This window comes from Delphinapterus leucas, chromosome 7 (genome assembly GCF_059928025.1).
Source record: "Delphinapterus leucas isolate spDelLeu-1000000601 "Yukka" chromosome 7, BTC_Dleu_Yukka2, whole genome shotgun sequence".
In the NCBI taxonomy this organism is placed as follows: Eukaryota; Metazoa; Chordata; class Mammalia; order Artiodactyla; family Monodontidae; genus Delphinapterus; species Delphinapterus leucas.
The window spans coordinates 85,038,551-85,056,782 of NC_143135.1; the positions used below are offsets into that span (position 1 = coordinate 85,038,551).

General features: G+C 33.3%; 1 protein-coding gene across 5 annotated transcripts in view; it reads left to right on the forward strand.

Moving 5' to 3' along the window:
- Positions 1 to 15,941, forward strand: part of CUL5 (cullin 5) — a 96,844-nt gene extending 80,903 nt beyond the window's left edge. For all 5 annotated transcript variants that reach the window (XM_089915510.1, XM_022561611.3, XM_022561613.3 and 2 more), the window contains 8 exons: positions 1,259 to 1,391; positions 2,422 to 2,553; positions 5,540 to 5,663; positions 5,958 to 6,133; positions 6,700 to 6,861; positions 7,616 to 7,734; positions 8,357 to 8,480; positions 12,320 to 15,941. In XM_089915510.1, coding sequence (XP_089771636.1) covers positions 1,259 to 1,391; positions 2,422 to 2,553; positions 5,540 to 5,663; positions 5,958 to 6,133; positions 6,700 to 6,861; positions 7,616 to 7,734; positions 8,357 to 8,480; positions 12,320 to 12,514 — 1,165 coding nt within the window. In that variant the 3' untranslated portion in view covers positions 12,515 to 15,941. The remainder of the gene's footprint in view (positions 1 to 1,258; positions 1,392 to 2,421; positions 2,554 to 5,539; positions 5,664 to 5,957; positions 6,134 to 6,699; positions 6,862 to 7,615; positions 7,735 to 8,356; positions 8,481 to 12,319) is intronic.
- The last annotated feature ends 2,291 nt before the right edge of the window (positions 15,942 to 18,232 follow it).

The following is an 18,232-nucleotide window of genomic DNA, read 5'->3' on the forward strand; positions in this document are numbered from 1 at the left end:
ATATCTCTTTTCATTCTTACTATGGTATGTGCCTTGAATTGTAAAATGCCTCCAAGTCGTTTAAGAAAGGAATATTTTGAAATATTGGTATTGTTGTACAGAAAATGAATTTCTAATGACTAGATGTTATATCCTTTTGCAAAATGGTTTCTAATTATTTGCTTTCAACACAATTGATGGCTAATTTGATCCATTATTAAAAAATAACTTTTTTTGTTAGATCAGTATATGTTTTTTTAGCAAATAACTCAGGAGGTGCTCAATGAATTGAGTAACATTATAAGAAAAACTTCTTCTAGTCCTATCTATAATAAGATTTTTTAGGTAAAAGACATAAATTTATAAATACAAAAAGTAGAAGTAAAATTGATGATTTCCTGCATTCATAATTGGGAGGGGAAAAAAGTTTCATCCACTTCATAGACAAAATTTTACATATGCATATGTTTTATACACACACAATATAATTATGTTGTTTTGTTAAGTCGTGTACTTATAATAATTTGGACAACTCATTTCTGATAACAGTTGAATTTTATACATAAAAAGTTTTAAAATGTTGAATTTAAATTTATTTACATATATAGTTTAGAGAAGTGTGATAAAGAATAAATGAAAGACTTTCAAACATAAAATACGATACACTCGTTTTAAAGTTTTGTTAGGAAAGTGAAATAGAGATGTAAGTTCATTGTTTAAGGAAAGTTTGTTTACAGTTGTTTTTAATGAAGGATGATATATATCATATCACTGTGAAATTTAGGTTACATTGGATATGTCTCAAAGAGTGAAGTAACAGTTTTAACATAAATTGATTGATGTTCTGAATCAGATCGTGAAAAACGGGAGAATGCTACCTGTGTGACATCTTGCAAATAAATCGAACACTGAGTGCTTTAAAAAAAAAAGTTTTAAATGTTAACTTATAAATATGCAAGGATTTACACAGTTTTTCAAAACTATTTTAGAAGCATCTTAATAAAATCTTTTAAAGATCATTGGCAAAGCTGCCACTAGAGTGAGGCAAGGTGGCACATAGGTTACAAAATACAAGGAGGTCTCACTCTCAGTGTTCTCCAAGTGCACTCATGGGAACCTAAGAGGGAGTGCCTCCTTAAACTATGCACCCTAGATGTAGACTTGCTTACCCTAGTCCCATTGGATCTATACAACATAAGAAATCTGTGAAAAATTGGCTTTAGAAAAAATATTTGCAGATGCAGTCATTTTCATCAACTGCTTTTAATTTGTTTTTTAGGGTGGGATTAAAAACTCAGCCTGAATCAAAATGCCCTGAGCTGCTTGCCAATTACTGTGACATGTTGCTAAGAAAAACGCCATTAAGCAAAAAACTAACCTCTGAAGAGATTGAAGCAAAGCTTAAAGAAGTGGTACATAAAATTTTTTTAACTTGAAATTTTAAAATTATCTTTGAATTTGTGTTTTGCTTATAAGGCTTTCTGCGATAGCCTCAGTTTTTTTTTTTTAACGTATATCTCTAAGCAACTAATATTATGAAATTTTACCAGTGCAAGATCTCTATAGAGCAGTTATTTTTCTTACTGACAATTTTTATTCTGTAGCTGCCAGAAAGGGAAATAGTATTTAATTCTTCCCCTTTCTTGATTATTTTTAAAAGTCAGTTAAATTCTAGCTTGTATTAAAGGACAAAAAAAGGGAAAATGGAGCTAGCTGGTGGTATTTGGAATGATATTTGAGAGACCAAGAGTTTTTCACTTCTTTCTTTTTGTGAGAGCCCAAAATAGATAGCCAGGGATAAATGAGTGTAGATAAAAAGTTAGTTGCTTTCATATTTATTTGTCTCTGCTTGTTATTGTAATATGATATAAGCCAAGGACATCATACCAAAGAGGAAAAAATTAGTAAGTAAAGATATAGAGAAAGTATAGACAAAGAGGGTTAGAGGGGGGAGTTCCATGGCAGTCCAGTGGTTAAGACTGCTTTCACTGCTGGGCCCAGGTTCAATCCCTGGTCAGGGAACTAAGATCCCATAAGCTGCATGGCGCAGCCAGCAAAGCGGGGGGGTGGAGTGGGGGGTGGTTAGAGAGAAGATTAGTGTTAGAATAAAGTGAAGAAGAAATGTAGAAGAAAAAAATGGGGAAGAACCATTGATTTTCATGTAAAGTTTTATCACATTTTATATTAAATCTCAAAACTTAATGTTTCTAAGAATTAAAAGGTTATTTGGTTACAGTCTCAAATTTGCTAACTTTTAAAGTATTAAAGTATTGTAGTATTTCAGGACTGGTTATTTTTCAGAGATGGGCAATTTACTAAACCTCTCTCTGTATTTGATTATATAAATTTCTGAATTTTGACAATTGGGGATGTAGAAAGGTCTAAATGAGAGGGATGGCTAAGAATGTATGTAAATTGAAAGTAACTTTTTTTTCTGTACAGCTCTTGGTACTTAAATATGTACAAAACAAAGACGTTTTTATGAGATATCACAAAGCTCATTTGACACGACGTCTTATATTAGACATCTCTGCTGATAGTGAAATTGAAGAGAATATGGTAGAGTGGCTAAGAGTAAGTAAAATTTTAAAAAATATTTGCTTTTCTTAAAATAGCACATGGTTCATATGTGTGCTTAAGTAATGCATTTTGTTGATATTGTTAATATTGAAGAAATATGGAACGTTTTAGAAGAATATAGCATCAATTATATAAAATAAAGTATATTTTCTTAATGAAGACTTCTGGTGAAGCACCTTTGCTCTTGCTTTGCTTCTGTTGTTTCACTCTTTTGTATCTCTGCTCTCATTTGAACTGACCTTAACTAACGGACAAATCGTTTCATTTTTAAGATGTTTTTAGTACTAAATATTTAACCATAGAGATGTTTGTAAATAAATACATCTATTAAGGAAAAAGAACAAATAGGTAAAAGTTGATGGCTTATTTAGGTTAATCAATGCTAATTATGGCTAAATTCCCATGTTAAAATATTTTACGTCTGTTCCTTTCCGTCCATTTTAATGGAATTTGAGTTATATCAGTATAGCATAAATGAATGTCTTTCATTTATACATATGGTGTTATATATAATACTACATTAATATATGATAATAAAATATCTATTATAATGTGTATAATTATATGTATTTTATATATATATTTTTCATTTATATGTGTATTTCAAATTAAAGATTTGCAGATAGCCCTGTTTTGCCTGGTAGTGTGGGATAGTAAAAATTACTGTTCAGGTGATCTTAATATTAACAATCACTGGGAAATTACTGCTTTGTGACTTTGAAATTTTTGTCAAAATATTAAAAACCTCTTATTATCTAAGTATATAGGAGAAAGAAAAAATTAGTAAAATTAATATGTATTTAGTACACTGTAATTTAAAACAGACTTTCAGATTTAAAGTGTATTTCTTTGAAAAAACTGCTATTGCAGTTCACATGTCTGATATTGTATCTAGAATATATAAAGAACTCTTACAACTCAACAGTAAAGACAACTCAGTTAAAAATGGGCAAAGAGGGGCTTCCCTGGTGGCGCAGTGGTTGAGAGTCCGCCTGCCGATGCAGGGAACACGGGTTCATGCCCCGGTCCGGGAAGATCACACATGCCGCAGAGCGGCTGGGCCCGTGAGCCATGGCCGCTGAGCCTGCGCGTCCGGAGCCTGTGCTCCGCAACAGGAGAGGCCACAGCAGTGAGAGGCCCGTGTACCCAAAAAAAAAAAAGGGCAAAGAATTCGAATAGACATTTCTTCACAAAAGATATATAAATGTCCAATAAGTGTATGCAAAGATGCTCAACATCATTAGTTATTAGGGAAATGCAAATTAAAACCACTGGGATAGCTGAAAATTCAGACAATAACAGATGTTGGTGAGGAAGAGGAGTAATTGGAACCCTCATGCATTGCTGGTAGGAATATAAAATGGTGCAGCCACTTTGGAAAACTGACGGTTCCTCAAAAAGTTAAACATAAAGTTGACCCAGCAGTTCTACTAGGTAATTCCACTCAAGAGAAGTGAAAACATAATGAGCACACAAAAAATTGTACATGAATGTTCACAGCAGCATTATTCATAATAGCCTAATAGTGAAAATAACCCAGAAGGTCAGTCAGCTGATAGATAAAATATGGTTTATTCATATAACGGAATGTTTCTGGTAATAAAAATAAATGAAGTGCTGATATATGCAACCATATAGATGTACTTTGAAAATATTATGCTAATAAGCAAAGAAGCCAGTTAGACCACATACTATATGATTCCCTAATACAAAGTGTCCACAGTAGCCAAATCTGTAGAGACAAAAAATAAATTAGTGGTTTTCAGGAATGGAGGAGTGGGGGAACATGGGGAGTGACTGCTAGTAAGTATGGAGTTTCTTTTGGGGATGATGAAAATGTTCTAAAGTTAGATAGTGGTGATGGTTGCATAACTCTGTAAATATACTGAAACCTGATTAATTGTACACTTTAAAAGGGCAAATTTTGAGGTACGTGATTTATATCTCAACACTGTTACTAAAATGAAGAGTAGTTTGACTAGTACTTGCCTTCTTGTCATGTAACTTACAAGTTACTTAGTGAGCACCTTTGGTATACTTTGAAGAGTTCTCATGCTCTGTAAGTTTGGATCAGCTTCCAAACTTTTGTCTTTTGGTCTTTCAAAGTCGTCAAGAGTTTTTGCTGGCATCACTTCCTCTTCTTAAGTTTTTTGTCACTACCACTTTTCTCATTTATGTTGATAATTTGCCTTCATTAAGTTCCTTGTACCTGCATGTTTAGACTCTTCAGCATTGGCATTATCAACAAACATTACAACCACAGTTAGCTCTTTCTTCAGAAACTCCATTTATGTTCTATTTTATTTTCATTTCCAACATTATTCCCTTCCTTCCTTCCTTCCTTCCTTCCTGCCTCCCTCCCTCCCTTCCTTTTCTTTCCTTTCCTTTTCTTCTTCTTCTTCTTTTTTTTTTTTTGGTGTACTTTTATCATCTTTCTTGACCAATATCTCTTTCAGTTATCCGTTTTTGTAAAATGTCATGTGGATTTATCAGTGGAAGACATGGATGCAACAAAGCTACATGCTTTGCTGTCTGTGGGTGAACTGAATAAACAGATGACTAACAGATTTTGAAAGAAATATTGTGATTGGTCAATGATGTGATGTGCTTTGTTAGTGATTTGTAGATTGAGGAGCTAGAAGTGAAATTTGTGCTTTATGCATAACTCACATTTAATATATAATGGTAATTGAAAGTTGAACAGTGTTGTTGGGGTACTGGTGTTCTTTTAACTGTACTGTGGTAATTGAAATTCATGCATATTGGAATCATGCACAGAAAGCCAGGATTGCCTGTATATTCTGTTTAGGTTCTAAGAATCAAATTTAATAGGTATTAGATTATAAACATTCTATAAATATAAGAGAGAAGAAGAATTTTGTATTAAATGATCTAAAACTTAGTTTTCCATTAAAATTTTTCCTAATAGTATATCAGATTATTTATTATTTATTACTTCTTCTGTCTTTCGTTTTCATAGGAAGTTGGTATGCCAGCAGATTATGTAAACAAGCTTGCTAGAATGTTTCAGGACATTAAAGTATCTGAAGATTTGAACCAAGCTTTTAAGGAAATGCACAAAAATAATAAATTGGCTTTACCAGGTATTATTTTATAATTACATACATTTTTTTAAACATTTTACAAAAGAATATCTTTGTTTTCTAGTAAATTAAAAATAAAACTAAGCAGTAATAGAGACAAAGATGTTAAAAAGTCCACATTCCTTGAAAATATCCTACAAAGCAGAATTTAGATTTACTATTATTTTGAAACAGAAAGACACTTTTAACAAAATCTTTAGAGTCTTATTTTTCACCAAAGCTTATCCTCTGTGTATGTATTTTACCCATTGTCAAGATTATTTGCTTTATATTTTCTGATATACTTTCCTATAGCTGATTCAGTTAATATAAAAATTCTGAATGCTGGTGCCTGGTCAAGAAGCTCTGAAAAAGTCTTTGTCTCACTTCCTACTGAACTGGAGGATTTGATACCCGAAGTAGAAGAATTCTACAAAAAAAACCATAGTGGTAGAAAATTACATTGGCATCATCTCATGTCAAATGGAATTGTAAGTAGATGGTGTGTTAGTTCAGATATTGGTTTGGCTGAAAGTAGCAGGACTCCAAATAAGATTTGTTTAAACAAGATAGATCTTTCCTTCTCTCACAAGTGAAAGTTTGAGCAGGTATAGTAGATCTGTTCCATGAAGTTGTTAGGGACATAGACTTCTGGTTACAGCACCATCCTTAAGGTATTCCCTTGCCTGCAGAATCCAGTATGATGCTCTCACTATGTCTGTCTTCCAGCCCAACAGGAAGGGAAAGATGTGAGGGTATAGCTTCCTTGAACGGCAACTTCTAGAAGTTTCCCCCATTATTTCCACTCAAATCTCATTGGCCAGAACTTAGTTACATGGCCACATTTTTGCTCAGGAAAGCTGGGAGGTGAGCCTTTATTCTGGACAGTCATTAAAGTCTGCTAAAATTTTTATTACCATGTAAGAAAGGAAGAATGGATATTGAAAGACAGCTTGCAGTCATTTTGTATATAATCTCATATAAGAGATATTATAGTAGATAGATAGTAATCATCATGAAGAGATTCTTATTTTTTTAACTATTTTATCTATTATAGATAACATTTAAGAATGAAGTAGGTCAATATGATTTGGAGGTAACAACATTTCAGCTGGCTGTATTGTTTGCATGGAACCAAAGACCCAGAGAGAAAATCAGCTTTGAAAATCTAAAACTTGCAACTGAACTCCCTGATGCTGAGCTTAGAAGAACTTTATGGGTTGGTTTGTTTTTATGTTTTTTGTTTTTAACATTGCATCCTCTCACATAGCAGGAAACATGTGTTGGCTTGTGTTATAATAAATTTATGAATTCATAACACTCAAATGACTTTTAAGCAAGAAAAATACACTAGTGAGGTATTTATGGAAAAAAAAATTGAAAATAAGCAAGTTACTAAGAGAATGGCAAAAGAGAGAGAAAGAAAGAGATTGAGTTGGTGTTTAAATTTTGCCTGTGAAGAGCATGACCAAAGATTTCATATTGAAAATGTGTTAAAAGTTTTTTATGATAACCAAAATTCTAAGAATAAGAAGACTTTGGTCCTTTTGAGGCCCTGTAAAATGTACTTATTAGCCTTCTCTTCAAAACTACATTTTACCCCCTACTCCATATGCCTGTTAAAAGTTCCAAAATAAATTATTACCTAGAGAGAAACAGCTGGTTTATAACCGGCAATGATGTTTGCTGTGGTCATATATGACCAATCCCTCTAGTTTGTTGTTGTTGTGTTTTTTTCATTGTCTTATTGTAAAGAGAGCGTTTATTGCTTCCTCATAACCAACTCTTTTCTCCTCATTCTCTTTCCTCATTATGCATTTACATTGTTATATTCATGGAAGTACCAAATAAAATTTTGAATTATTAATTTGTGCTCATAATTTTTTCTCACCTATATTGGTCATGTTGTAAAATTGATCTTGGTATTCTGTAGTGTTTATAGAAGCTAATTGTTTTCTCTTTATTCTTCATAGTCTTTAGTAGCTTTCCCAAAGCTCAAACGGCAAGTTTTATTGTATGAACCTCAAGTCAACTCACCCAAAGACTTTACAGAAGGTACCCTCTTCTCAGTGAACCAGGAGTTCAGTTTAATGTAAGGTTTATGTTGATTGATCTAAAATAAAAATACCTTGTTTGAATTTTAATATTTTATTTTTAGCAAAATAATTTTCCTTACATGATATTTAAAACATCTGTATGCTGTCATCACTTTAGATTTATGCCATTTAGTTGTTTATTAAACATATTAATGAACTAGAGATGTTTATTATTTCTTTACATATTTTTCATGGATACATTTTGGTGTCTGACATACTATATTGCTTTTCATCTTTAAAGTAAACATCCTTTTGCACTCTAAAGCAGCTTTATCCACACGGAGTACTGTTTCCTTTAGATCCAATTAGAAGATAATGTTGAATTACAACCCACATATCTTCAATTATCTAATCACTTTCATGGCAATATAAATTATATTAACTTTGTTATTACAGGGAGCATAGTCACACTTATTAACAGAGCTTTTATCATGTTTGAGGGAAATCAGGGTTCATTTTAATAAAGCTACATGTTGGTTATTTGTTATTTTTCCCTTAAGCAGTGTTGGATATTAATTTTTAGACTATTTCTAAATATTTTCTCTTAGACATTGTTGCTATAATATGATGTTTAAAAAGCCTTTCACTGTAAAATATTTGATTTAATGTTTTTTATAGAAAAAATGCAAAAGTTCAGAAAAGGGGTAAAATCAACTTGATTGGACGCTTGCAGCTCACTACAGAAAGGATGAGAGAAGAAGAGAATGAAGGAATAGTTCAACTAAGAATACTGAGAACCCAGGTTTGTAATATTAAGACACAATGTCTAAATTTTGAAAAATGTTGTTTTTTTAATCTTCAAATCTTTTTTTAAAATTAAAGGAATGTAGGTACTCACACTTTTCGTGCAGAAGAGCTAATTTTCAATTTACTGAAATATAAAAATTGTATTAGTAACATTCTCTTAGTTGTGCAAAGAGATGTCTATATGACTTGGTGGTCTCTGGTAGGTTCTGTTGGTTGGGCAGAAACCTTGGTTTTAGGTTATGCTTCTCTGACTGCATGTCAAAGAGGATAAATGTATATCAGCAACAAGTACGATTCTAGGATTGAGTATTTAAAATTTAATTTTAACACTTCTAATTCCATTGTAATGGGAAATTAGGGACACTAAAAAACGTATTTTAAAACTAGGATTATACCTTCTGAACATGATAAAGAATACCTATTGCAAACTAATGTATGACTGTTTTAACTTTAGAAATAGTCTTATTAAAACCAAGTAGTTCCACTTTTACTGTTTTCATTTAATATTGTTTGAAACTATTGGCCAATGCAGTCAAGCATGAAACAAAAAAGAAGAAAAGATTAAAATTTTTCACTTCTTGTAGATCATATAATATGATAAAGGAACAGAGAAAAGATAAATAAAAATCAAATGCTTTTCTATTTAGCAATAAACAAATAAATAAATAAATTTAAGAAAATAAAAGAAGAAACCATAGAATTCACAGGCATTTCTTTAAAAAGCAGTGTGTTGGACCTGTATGAAGAGAGGGGCCTTCGCCTGAGAGATTCAAAAGGAGATTTGAATAAATAGAAAGATCATGTTCCTTTTTTTCTTACTAAATTTTTTAATTGAGGTATAACTTACATATAATAGAATACATATTTCATAGTTTTCAGTGTGTTTTGCTAAATGTGTATACATGTGTGACCATCACCTCAATTAAAATACAGAACATTTCTATCACTCCAGCAATTTCTCCATGTCTCCATTCAGCCAATCTCCACCTTCAACCCACCTGATTCCTATCACCGTTGCTTTGTTTTGCCTGTTCTTGGTCTTCATATACATGGAATCAGACAGTGTACTCTTTGTATCTGGCTTCTTTTTAACATGAAATACCATTTGTTGTTTTTCTTTTTGGCTGCTTTGGGTCTTCATTGCTGCGTGCGGGCTTTCTCTAGTTGCGGAGAGCAGGGGCTACTCTTTGTTGCAGGGCGCAGGCTTCTCATTGTGGTGGCTTCTCTTGTTGTGGAGCACAGGCTTTAGGCACACAGGCTTCAGCAGCTGCAGCACACGGGCTCAGTAGTTGCGGCACATGGGTCCTAGAGCGCACGGGCTTCAGTAGTTGTGGCACATGGGCTCAGTAGTTGTGGCTCACAGGCTCTAGAGCGCAGGCTCAGTAGTTGTGGTGCACAGTCTTAGTTGCTCTGTGGCATGTGGGATCTTCCCGGACCAGGGATCGAACCTGTGTCCCCTGCATTGGCAGATGGATTCTTAACCACTGTGCCACCAGGGAAGTCTGAAATACCATATTTTTTAATGATAAGGCTGAATAACTTCCCATACTAGTAACAAGTCTACTGAATTTCATATAAAAATTCAACTAGGAATATTTTTGGAATTTTAAAAATTGATTCTCAGTTTTATCAGAAAGAACAAATAGATGAGAGTAATTGAGAACCTTAAAAAAATAAGGTGTTAATGGTAGTGGAACTTGCCTTGCCAAATATTAAAACTTATTAAAATATCTAGAAAAATAAAATAGCATAACATACAGATTAATAGAAGAAAATAGCTCAGAATTAAACCTCCTATATAAGTGTAGATGAACTTTGCAATAAAGGAAATCATTTCCATGGCCCATGAAAAGAGAATGTATTATTCAATAAGAGATTTTGGAAAATTTTACTTCTGGGAGGAAAAAGCATGATATAGTCTTAGTTTATGGCTACACCAGGATAAATACAGATGGATTAGAGTTGAGATATGAAGTGGAATGGGCAGGTATAGTCATACTATAAGATGTGCAAAGAAAATGAAGTTTTTTTGTTTTGTCTAAAACTGATTCATAATAATGCTCAATCTGCTAATCCAAGCTATCCCTTTAGGTAATGCTCAGACTTATTTCTCCCTGATTCTACTCCACCCATCCTTGTTCTTTGCTGTTTTCACAGATGGTATCTGCATATATTGAGGCTGAGAGAAATTCACTTGACTTCATAGTGACAGTGAAGGGATTGTCCTATCTGTACAGTTGTAACAGTGTTCTAGGTTTTTGGTCTTGTCAGCTCTAGAGTGCTTTATCTGTCACCTATGGGAATTTGACTTTCTATTGCTATCTATTGCTGATGTCTGTAGCAGATGAACTATGGTTTATTCTTTTTCCAGTTGGTAAGGACCACGTGGCCTCTTTCCTGTTCTGGCTGCCTGTCCTCTGCTCTTACTGAGCTCTTGAGCCCTCTGAGCCTCTGCTACATCTTCTTTGTGGCCCTTGGCCTACATGGCACACTGTTATCATCTGCTGTTACAGGATCACCCTCTCCTGACACTGAAGGCCCTGTGGCAGGTCCTTTGGCTCTAAACTCTAATCATATGGGAAGTGAGAGAAATTCAGGAGTGCAAATTACTTCCATCATATCATGCCACTTTTCAAGTGACCTCCAACCTATTAAATGGGACCAGGGCCAGAACCCCTCTGTTTTTCTCTTAACATCTCTAACACAGCCATCTTCACCTCTACCGAAGCTAGAATAGGAGAAATTGGAATATTTACAGTTGTTCCTCTCCTACTTACTGGTTTCTGTAATGTACAAGTGCCTGTAGGGGGACAGACTTTTTCCATCTTCTTTCTTTCTCTCTGGACCCTTGACATAAACCCCTGTGATCAAGAGCCTGGATCTGGACATACTGACATTGGGAGTAATTCAACTGACCTCCTAGTGGCAGTGTAGGAATCCTCATATCTGTACAGGGGAAGTTGAAGGTATACTTTTCTCACACTGAGTAGTGCCTGACTCCCAAGCCTATTGCCTTGTAGCCAAACTCCATTTTCAATGTTAAAAAGCAAATATTGATTCCCTTTTTTGTTTTCACATTTCTTTTATAATGAATTCTAACCTCCACTAAGGCAGATGAATGCCTTTTGTTGACTAAGCAGACACCTTGTACTGGAAAAGGCAAAAGAGAAAATATGTAGTAATTTTCTAATTTTCCTTATTAAAAGAATAATAATAATTAAAGAAATCATTAAGGAAGCTATTGATAAAATTGATTTAGATGAAAAGTGCTTACTCCTACAGAAAGTTAAACCATTTAATTGAGTCAGTACAAACTGAAGATACTTATAACAAGTACAGTTTATTAATCTGATAAATTTATAAAGAATAGTAATTGTTAACTTTTGAAACAGACAGCAACTGGCCTCTACTGCTATACAAAGAAGTGACTGAATACAAGGGAAAAAGTATGTGTAAGGGGTTTGTTGTATCTTAGTTGATAGTTGATTCTTAACACAATATCAGGTTATATACATATTGTGTTCACAGGTAAAATAAACTTTTTACATGTACATAGTGTGGATACGAAGGAATGAAAGGAAATACACCAAAACCTTAGGTGTGATTTTCTTTTCATCAGAGAAGTTATGGGTAATTTTGTTTTTCCTCATTTTTTAAAATCTCCATAATATGCAGATTTTATTTTTCAGAGTGAAAAAAAGATAACTGGTCTCAAGATTAATCTAGTGATTGCTAATCATTTGGATAGGTATTGGATAGAAGATAAAATACATTAAAAGTCATTTTTTGTTTTGTTTTACTTAAAATAATTTAATATTTTATTTTTTCTTTTAGGAAGCTATCATACAAATAATGAAGATGAGAAAGAAAATTAGTAATGCTCAGCTGCAGACTGAATTAGTAGAAATTTTGAAAAACATGTTCTTGCCACAAAAGAAAATGATAAAAGAGCAAATAGAATGGCTAATAGAGCACAAATACATCAGAAGAGATGAATCTGATATCAACACTTTCATATATATGGCATAATTTTGAATATCATGGACAGTATTAAGAACCAAAATTTTGGAGTGCTTGGGCAGAAAGTTCTTGCAGTTTGTGCTAGAGGAAGGTTTATTTGGACTTTGGTTACATAAATATTAAAATCTCTGCCTTACCTAACAAAACAACTATATTTTGCCAATCACATTAGTTAGCATGGTGGCATTCCCTTCATGTTGCACACTCTGTTTTAACAGCATGCCGTTTTGTGGAGAAACTTGCATTCATGAAGAGCCCATGATGAACTTTTAAAAATCTGATTTATACCCACCGGAAGAAATACAGTTGGGAAGGGTGAAAGTGGGGTTTTTGTTGCTTTTTTTTTTTCTTTTTTTTTCTTTTTTTCCTCTCTTACAAAAATGTACTTGCACAAGGAAGGATCTTCAGATGTTTGTGTGCTGAAAAATGCTGTTACGTTTTGTTTTAAAAAATGCAATTAAAACTAGAAATAGCACTCTTGGTTTCTTTTGATCAAAAGAGTGAGCTGGTCTACACAACATTGGGACAGGGCAGATATAGGTGAAAAGATAAGTTTATAATAGTATCAAACTATATGTTCAAACACTGCTTCAGTATCACAGCTGGATTTTAGTGGTGACTTAAAAATGGTATTAAATTTTTCCAACTAAAAAATGTTGGCTTTCTTTAAGCAGGAGACTACTGTCTTAGTTGTTTATTGTTAAATGATGAAGAGTTTTTTAAATTTTACATGGCTAAGAGAGCTTGTTTTGAAAAAGTGAAGCTCATATTAATTATTATTTTAATTGTTTAAAAAAATGTATGGAGATAGGTTGGTCGATTGCAGAGTCAAAACAGCAAAATAAGCATATTAAGTGTTTACTAAGACACTTAGTATTTATATACTTAATATTTATTATGCCATATTCAAATTTATTAAAAACAAGACAGAAATCTCCTGCTTTAATATAATACAGTTATGTAACTGACCTCTTAATCTGTAGCATAGAAATATTTTGAAATTTTAAAGTCTCATGATTAGGGATTTATAACCTCAGGTTTCTGGAAAGGAAGACATTCTGTTTTAAAAAGTAATAATTAGGTATCAGTCACCTAGGAGGAAGAGAAAAACCACAACATAGACCTGAAAAGCATAAGCAAAATTGTTGCAATCTTAATATGAGCAGTAAACTTGCCAAATATATGTACATATATATTTATATATTTTAAAAATAAGCATTTAAAAAATGTTCAGAAGGCAACACTTACCTTGTTCCTTTTAGTCAATCCAAAGTAGCAACTTACTAGTTGCTGGCAACTGAATACCCAGAGTAATGGAGATTTTAGGACTTGAGGACATGAACAACTTAAAAGAGAAAAACTTACTCCCCTTTGGGAAAGAATGGCTCAACATGGATTTTATTCATTGTGGTGCACATTTCAAATTTTCTTGCAAATTATTTTATATTTTATTTGATATTAAGTAATATTTAAAATTATTTTGATGATAGTAGGAAATGGAGTGCCAGAGTGTTGAAAGGCGTACAGTATTACTACAGAGTGCTTTCAAGAGCATTTCATGGAATCTGTCCCCAATCCCAAGAGACTTTGTGAGCTGCCTGCTGAAAGGAAGGACAGCAAATATAAAACATTTTTAAGGTTTTGCTGGCTATAGTCAAAGGCCTATTCTGAAACTCATAAGAAATTGGAATTTTGTTTCTAATTTAAAATCTTACATTTGAGCTCTAAGGTAGCATATGTCAGTTATTAGACCAAGCATATTGTGAAGATTAAACTAAATTAGCACTCACTGTTTTCTCTAATTAGATGACTGTTAACAATGGATAAATTCAAAATTTTTAAAAACTGATAATTTGGTAATAATTGTGGCCCTTATGTTTAATAAATAGTTTGGTATTGGCATATTTGCTTATCTGATAAAGGAGCGCCAAAGGAGGAAGCAATGGAAAGAAAAATTACAGGCCATTTCTTAAAGTTTAAGATTTGTTGTTGTTTTAAACCAGAATAGTTCTCAGAACTTTTTTTGGAATTTCTAATCTTTTTTTAGTCATTTAAGAATGAGAGCCATGATGTTTTGATTTACAAAGGCAAATTTAATGCAAAAGTGGGTAACTCTAAATCCATAGCAAAGTTTTCTAATAATTTTATAAATTTTTAAATTGCTAATTATGTCCTAATTGTATTTTGGGGAATAGAACAGCAGCAAATACTGTAGACTTACAGTTTTCATCATTTTGTTCATTATGTATACAAAAGTATATCTGACTACTTTTTGGTGTTTATGAAAACCATTTAGTTGACAAGGTGCCTATACCATTGTTGAATTTTCTTTAAATATATTTTGACAACAGATTTGCTAATTTAAAAAAAAAAAAGGATCTGGAAAAAAAACTACCAGCAATTTGCTAAAGATACAGAATCACAGTTAGTATCCTTTATTACTAAGTCCCTTTTCTCTAATGTGCACTTAAAATTAGTGCTATCTGAGCAGGGATGAACTCTGACATAGTTAAGGGGAAAAATATATACATATATATGCATATATTTTTTTCATGAGCAGTATGGCAATAGGACACTTCAGAGGTTAAGATTTGAACATTCATCTTCTAATATAAAGGTGGAGCCATCTTGAAAATGTTAACCTTTATTGCCATCTCATTGCCAGAGTAAGTAGATATGAAACAAAACTTACAAAGTGAAAATACAGAACAATTTTAATGCTTACAATGAGTTAAATATTTAGAGTATTACTGTTCTAATGATTTAATGAGTATCTTGAAATAAATTCTGAAGTCTTCCAATTTTTACATTTATTGGAGGGGTCCCTGCATTCTGGCAAACTTTATTTAAGTCTCTTTCTCTTATTTTGTGCATAAATGTTAAAATTTCCAAAAATGAAATGTTAGCTTTCTTATTTTTACCTTTTATTAAATTTAGTACAAACTATGACCGGAGTAGTTTAAAAGTATTTTGTATTATTTGCAGTAGGATGTCATTGGCCCTGCTCAAAGGGCAAATTTTAAAAATTCAATTTGGGTGAAAGTTTTGCTAGTTTTCCAGAAAGATTTGCTATCTTAAACTCAAGCTTGTTTTTTCTATTTTCATGTAAATGACTGGGATGCTATCTTATAAACTCTTCCAATGTCATGTTTGTGAAATAAACATTACAATGAGAGCTTTCCTGTCATCTACACTATATATGTTGTCTGGAGTGTTGAACAAATTTGAGTTCCTAAGTTGTAATCTATCCTCGTATATACAATTTTGAATGTGTGCCACTACATACTGAGATGATAATACTGTACAATTTTAAATGGTAGCAGTTTCTGTATGCAGTAGGCTGAAATATTTTGATGAACTGCTTAATTTTTGGATTTTATTTTTTAAGTTGTATAATTTATTTTCTTGCAAAATAAAAATGTAATATAAAAGCTTTCACCTATCAAGAAAATGTTGATGTTCTACTGTAAAATAGTTTCTAAGAGTTTAGTTAAAATTTTTATAACAGGTATATTTATATATTTAATTGTGAAATAGTAAATCTTAGCCAGCCTTAGGAATCAGAAATATGAAAAGTAACCCACTTATTTCTTTTAAATTTCAAAATCTAGTTCAAAATGAAAGCTAACAGGAATGTAGCTTTTCCATTGATGATGGCATAGGGCTATCATGCCTGGAAGAGGTCAAAATTTTCAAACCTGAAAGTAATTAATGCATTCATTAATCCATTTAGACAGGTCATGTCATAACCAAAATTTAAATTTTATATCAGACAAAAGTAAAAAATATATCACAAATTATTTCATGTTTTGTGTATTTTTGGAAGTTTGTGAATATTTAAATTTCAAAGCTAGAGATAGTTGTAATAAGGTTACGAAGATGGACTGTGTCTTAGTCTTGGTGGTTGTAACAAAGTACCATAGACTGCATGACTTATAAACCAACAGAAATTTATTTCTCATAGTTCTGCAGGCTCAAAGTCTGAGATCAGAGTGCCAGCATGGTTGGTTCTGGTGAGGAACCTCTTTCAGGTTGCTGCTGACTTCTCACTGTGTCCTCACATGGCAGAAAGAGGGTTTAGAGAGCTCTGGGTCTCCTTTATAAAGGCACTAATCCCATTCACAAGGGCTCCACTCTCATGACCTAATTACCTCCCAAAGTAAATGCCCCACCTACCAATAACATCACATTGGGGATTAGGTTTCAACATAGGATTTTTGGAGAGAGACAGACATTCAGTCTTTAGCACTTCATAATGACCCTAAAATCAACCTTGGACTTTCTGGGATTTGGAGGTGGGGGGAAATTGACTTGGAAATGAAGGCAGAGAAAAGTGTGGCCTCAGTTTAAGATTCCCCAGAACGTAGAAACAGGTTAGGCATAGAAACAGGCAGAAGCTTCTGGGCCCCTTACTTGCCCATGTCTCCCAAGGCGCTGGGAGGGGCCCTAAGAGTTTTGTATGTGTGATTTATATTATTTTTCTCAAAGAGAATCCCCTAAATATCCAAGGTTGAATCCAGTCCTGCTAAAACTGAATGCAAAAAGAAACGTGTCTAGCACACAGAAGGCATTCAAGTGTGGATTGAATGAATGAGGTGTGTGTGCCTGAGAACAGAGTAGAGTTTAATCCTTTGTTTTAAATGGGAAGAGTTTATTTTCTAATTGCCTATTCTAGACTGTAAAATCAAATACGGACTTTGCCATGTCACTAAACTTCTATTTTAACCAATGGACAGTCTGGAACAGGGGTCTTAGACTGTTGAGGAGTTACAGACTTTTATGAGCGTCTGATTAAAGAAAAAGACATGCATATAAAGATACGGACAATTCTGTTTATAAATTTTAAGTATTCCAACACTCAAGATTAAAAATCTTTGATAATGAGATCCCACAGTGAGTAAAGAAAGTAAGTAGCAGCCTGCTCTCTGAATTGGTAACAGCTTAATGTCACAAGTGCTGATTCAAACTTAGATCTATACTAGTTTTTGTCTGTTTTTATCTAAAGAATGACAGGAGACTTCCATGGGTGTTATTGGGGTTTGCTATTTTCATTAATGATAAATGCAGTATTTTATTATTGTGGTTGCTGAAGCAGACTGATACTACTTAGATGTTTCTTTGACACTGGTTGATGGTTGAAGGGTAGCAGTGGGAACCAGGAAGGCAGAGAGGAAAGAGCCAACTTTGCAACAAGCCAGGTTTGAAAATTAACACTCCTGTTAAGAGACCACAATTATCATACCTCTAAGAAAGGGTGGGGCTTGGGACTACCTTTACAAGGCCCTTTTCCTATGGCTGCTAGGTGTGTAATTTTCTTGCCCCCTACTCTACCTTACCTCTTCCATTCTCAGCAGATGACCTTACTTTGGGAATATAAGCAGAGAAAATAAAATAAGGCTTTCAGGCATGCACTTTCATAACTTGCTTTCTCTACCTCTAAACTTTACCTCTAACAGTGTCCATTTTCATCTGCCTACCTATCTCAGAGGAAGGACTGCCTCACTCCTTACTCGAGGCCAACTGTTTTTTTTATCTTTTCCTGAATTCCTTCTGCTTCTGTGTTTTGCTCCAGAATACCTACATTTCCTGTATCTTCCAAACATCTTTTTATTAGTTATTTCCTCCTTAGCCTCCAACAGGGGTTCTCAAAGTTTTGGTCCACAGACCAGCAGCATTATCATCACTCAAGAACTTGTTGGAAATGCAAGTTTTTGAGCTCCACCCCAG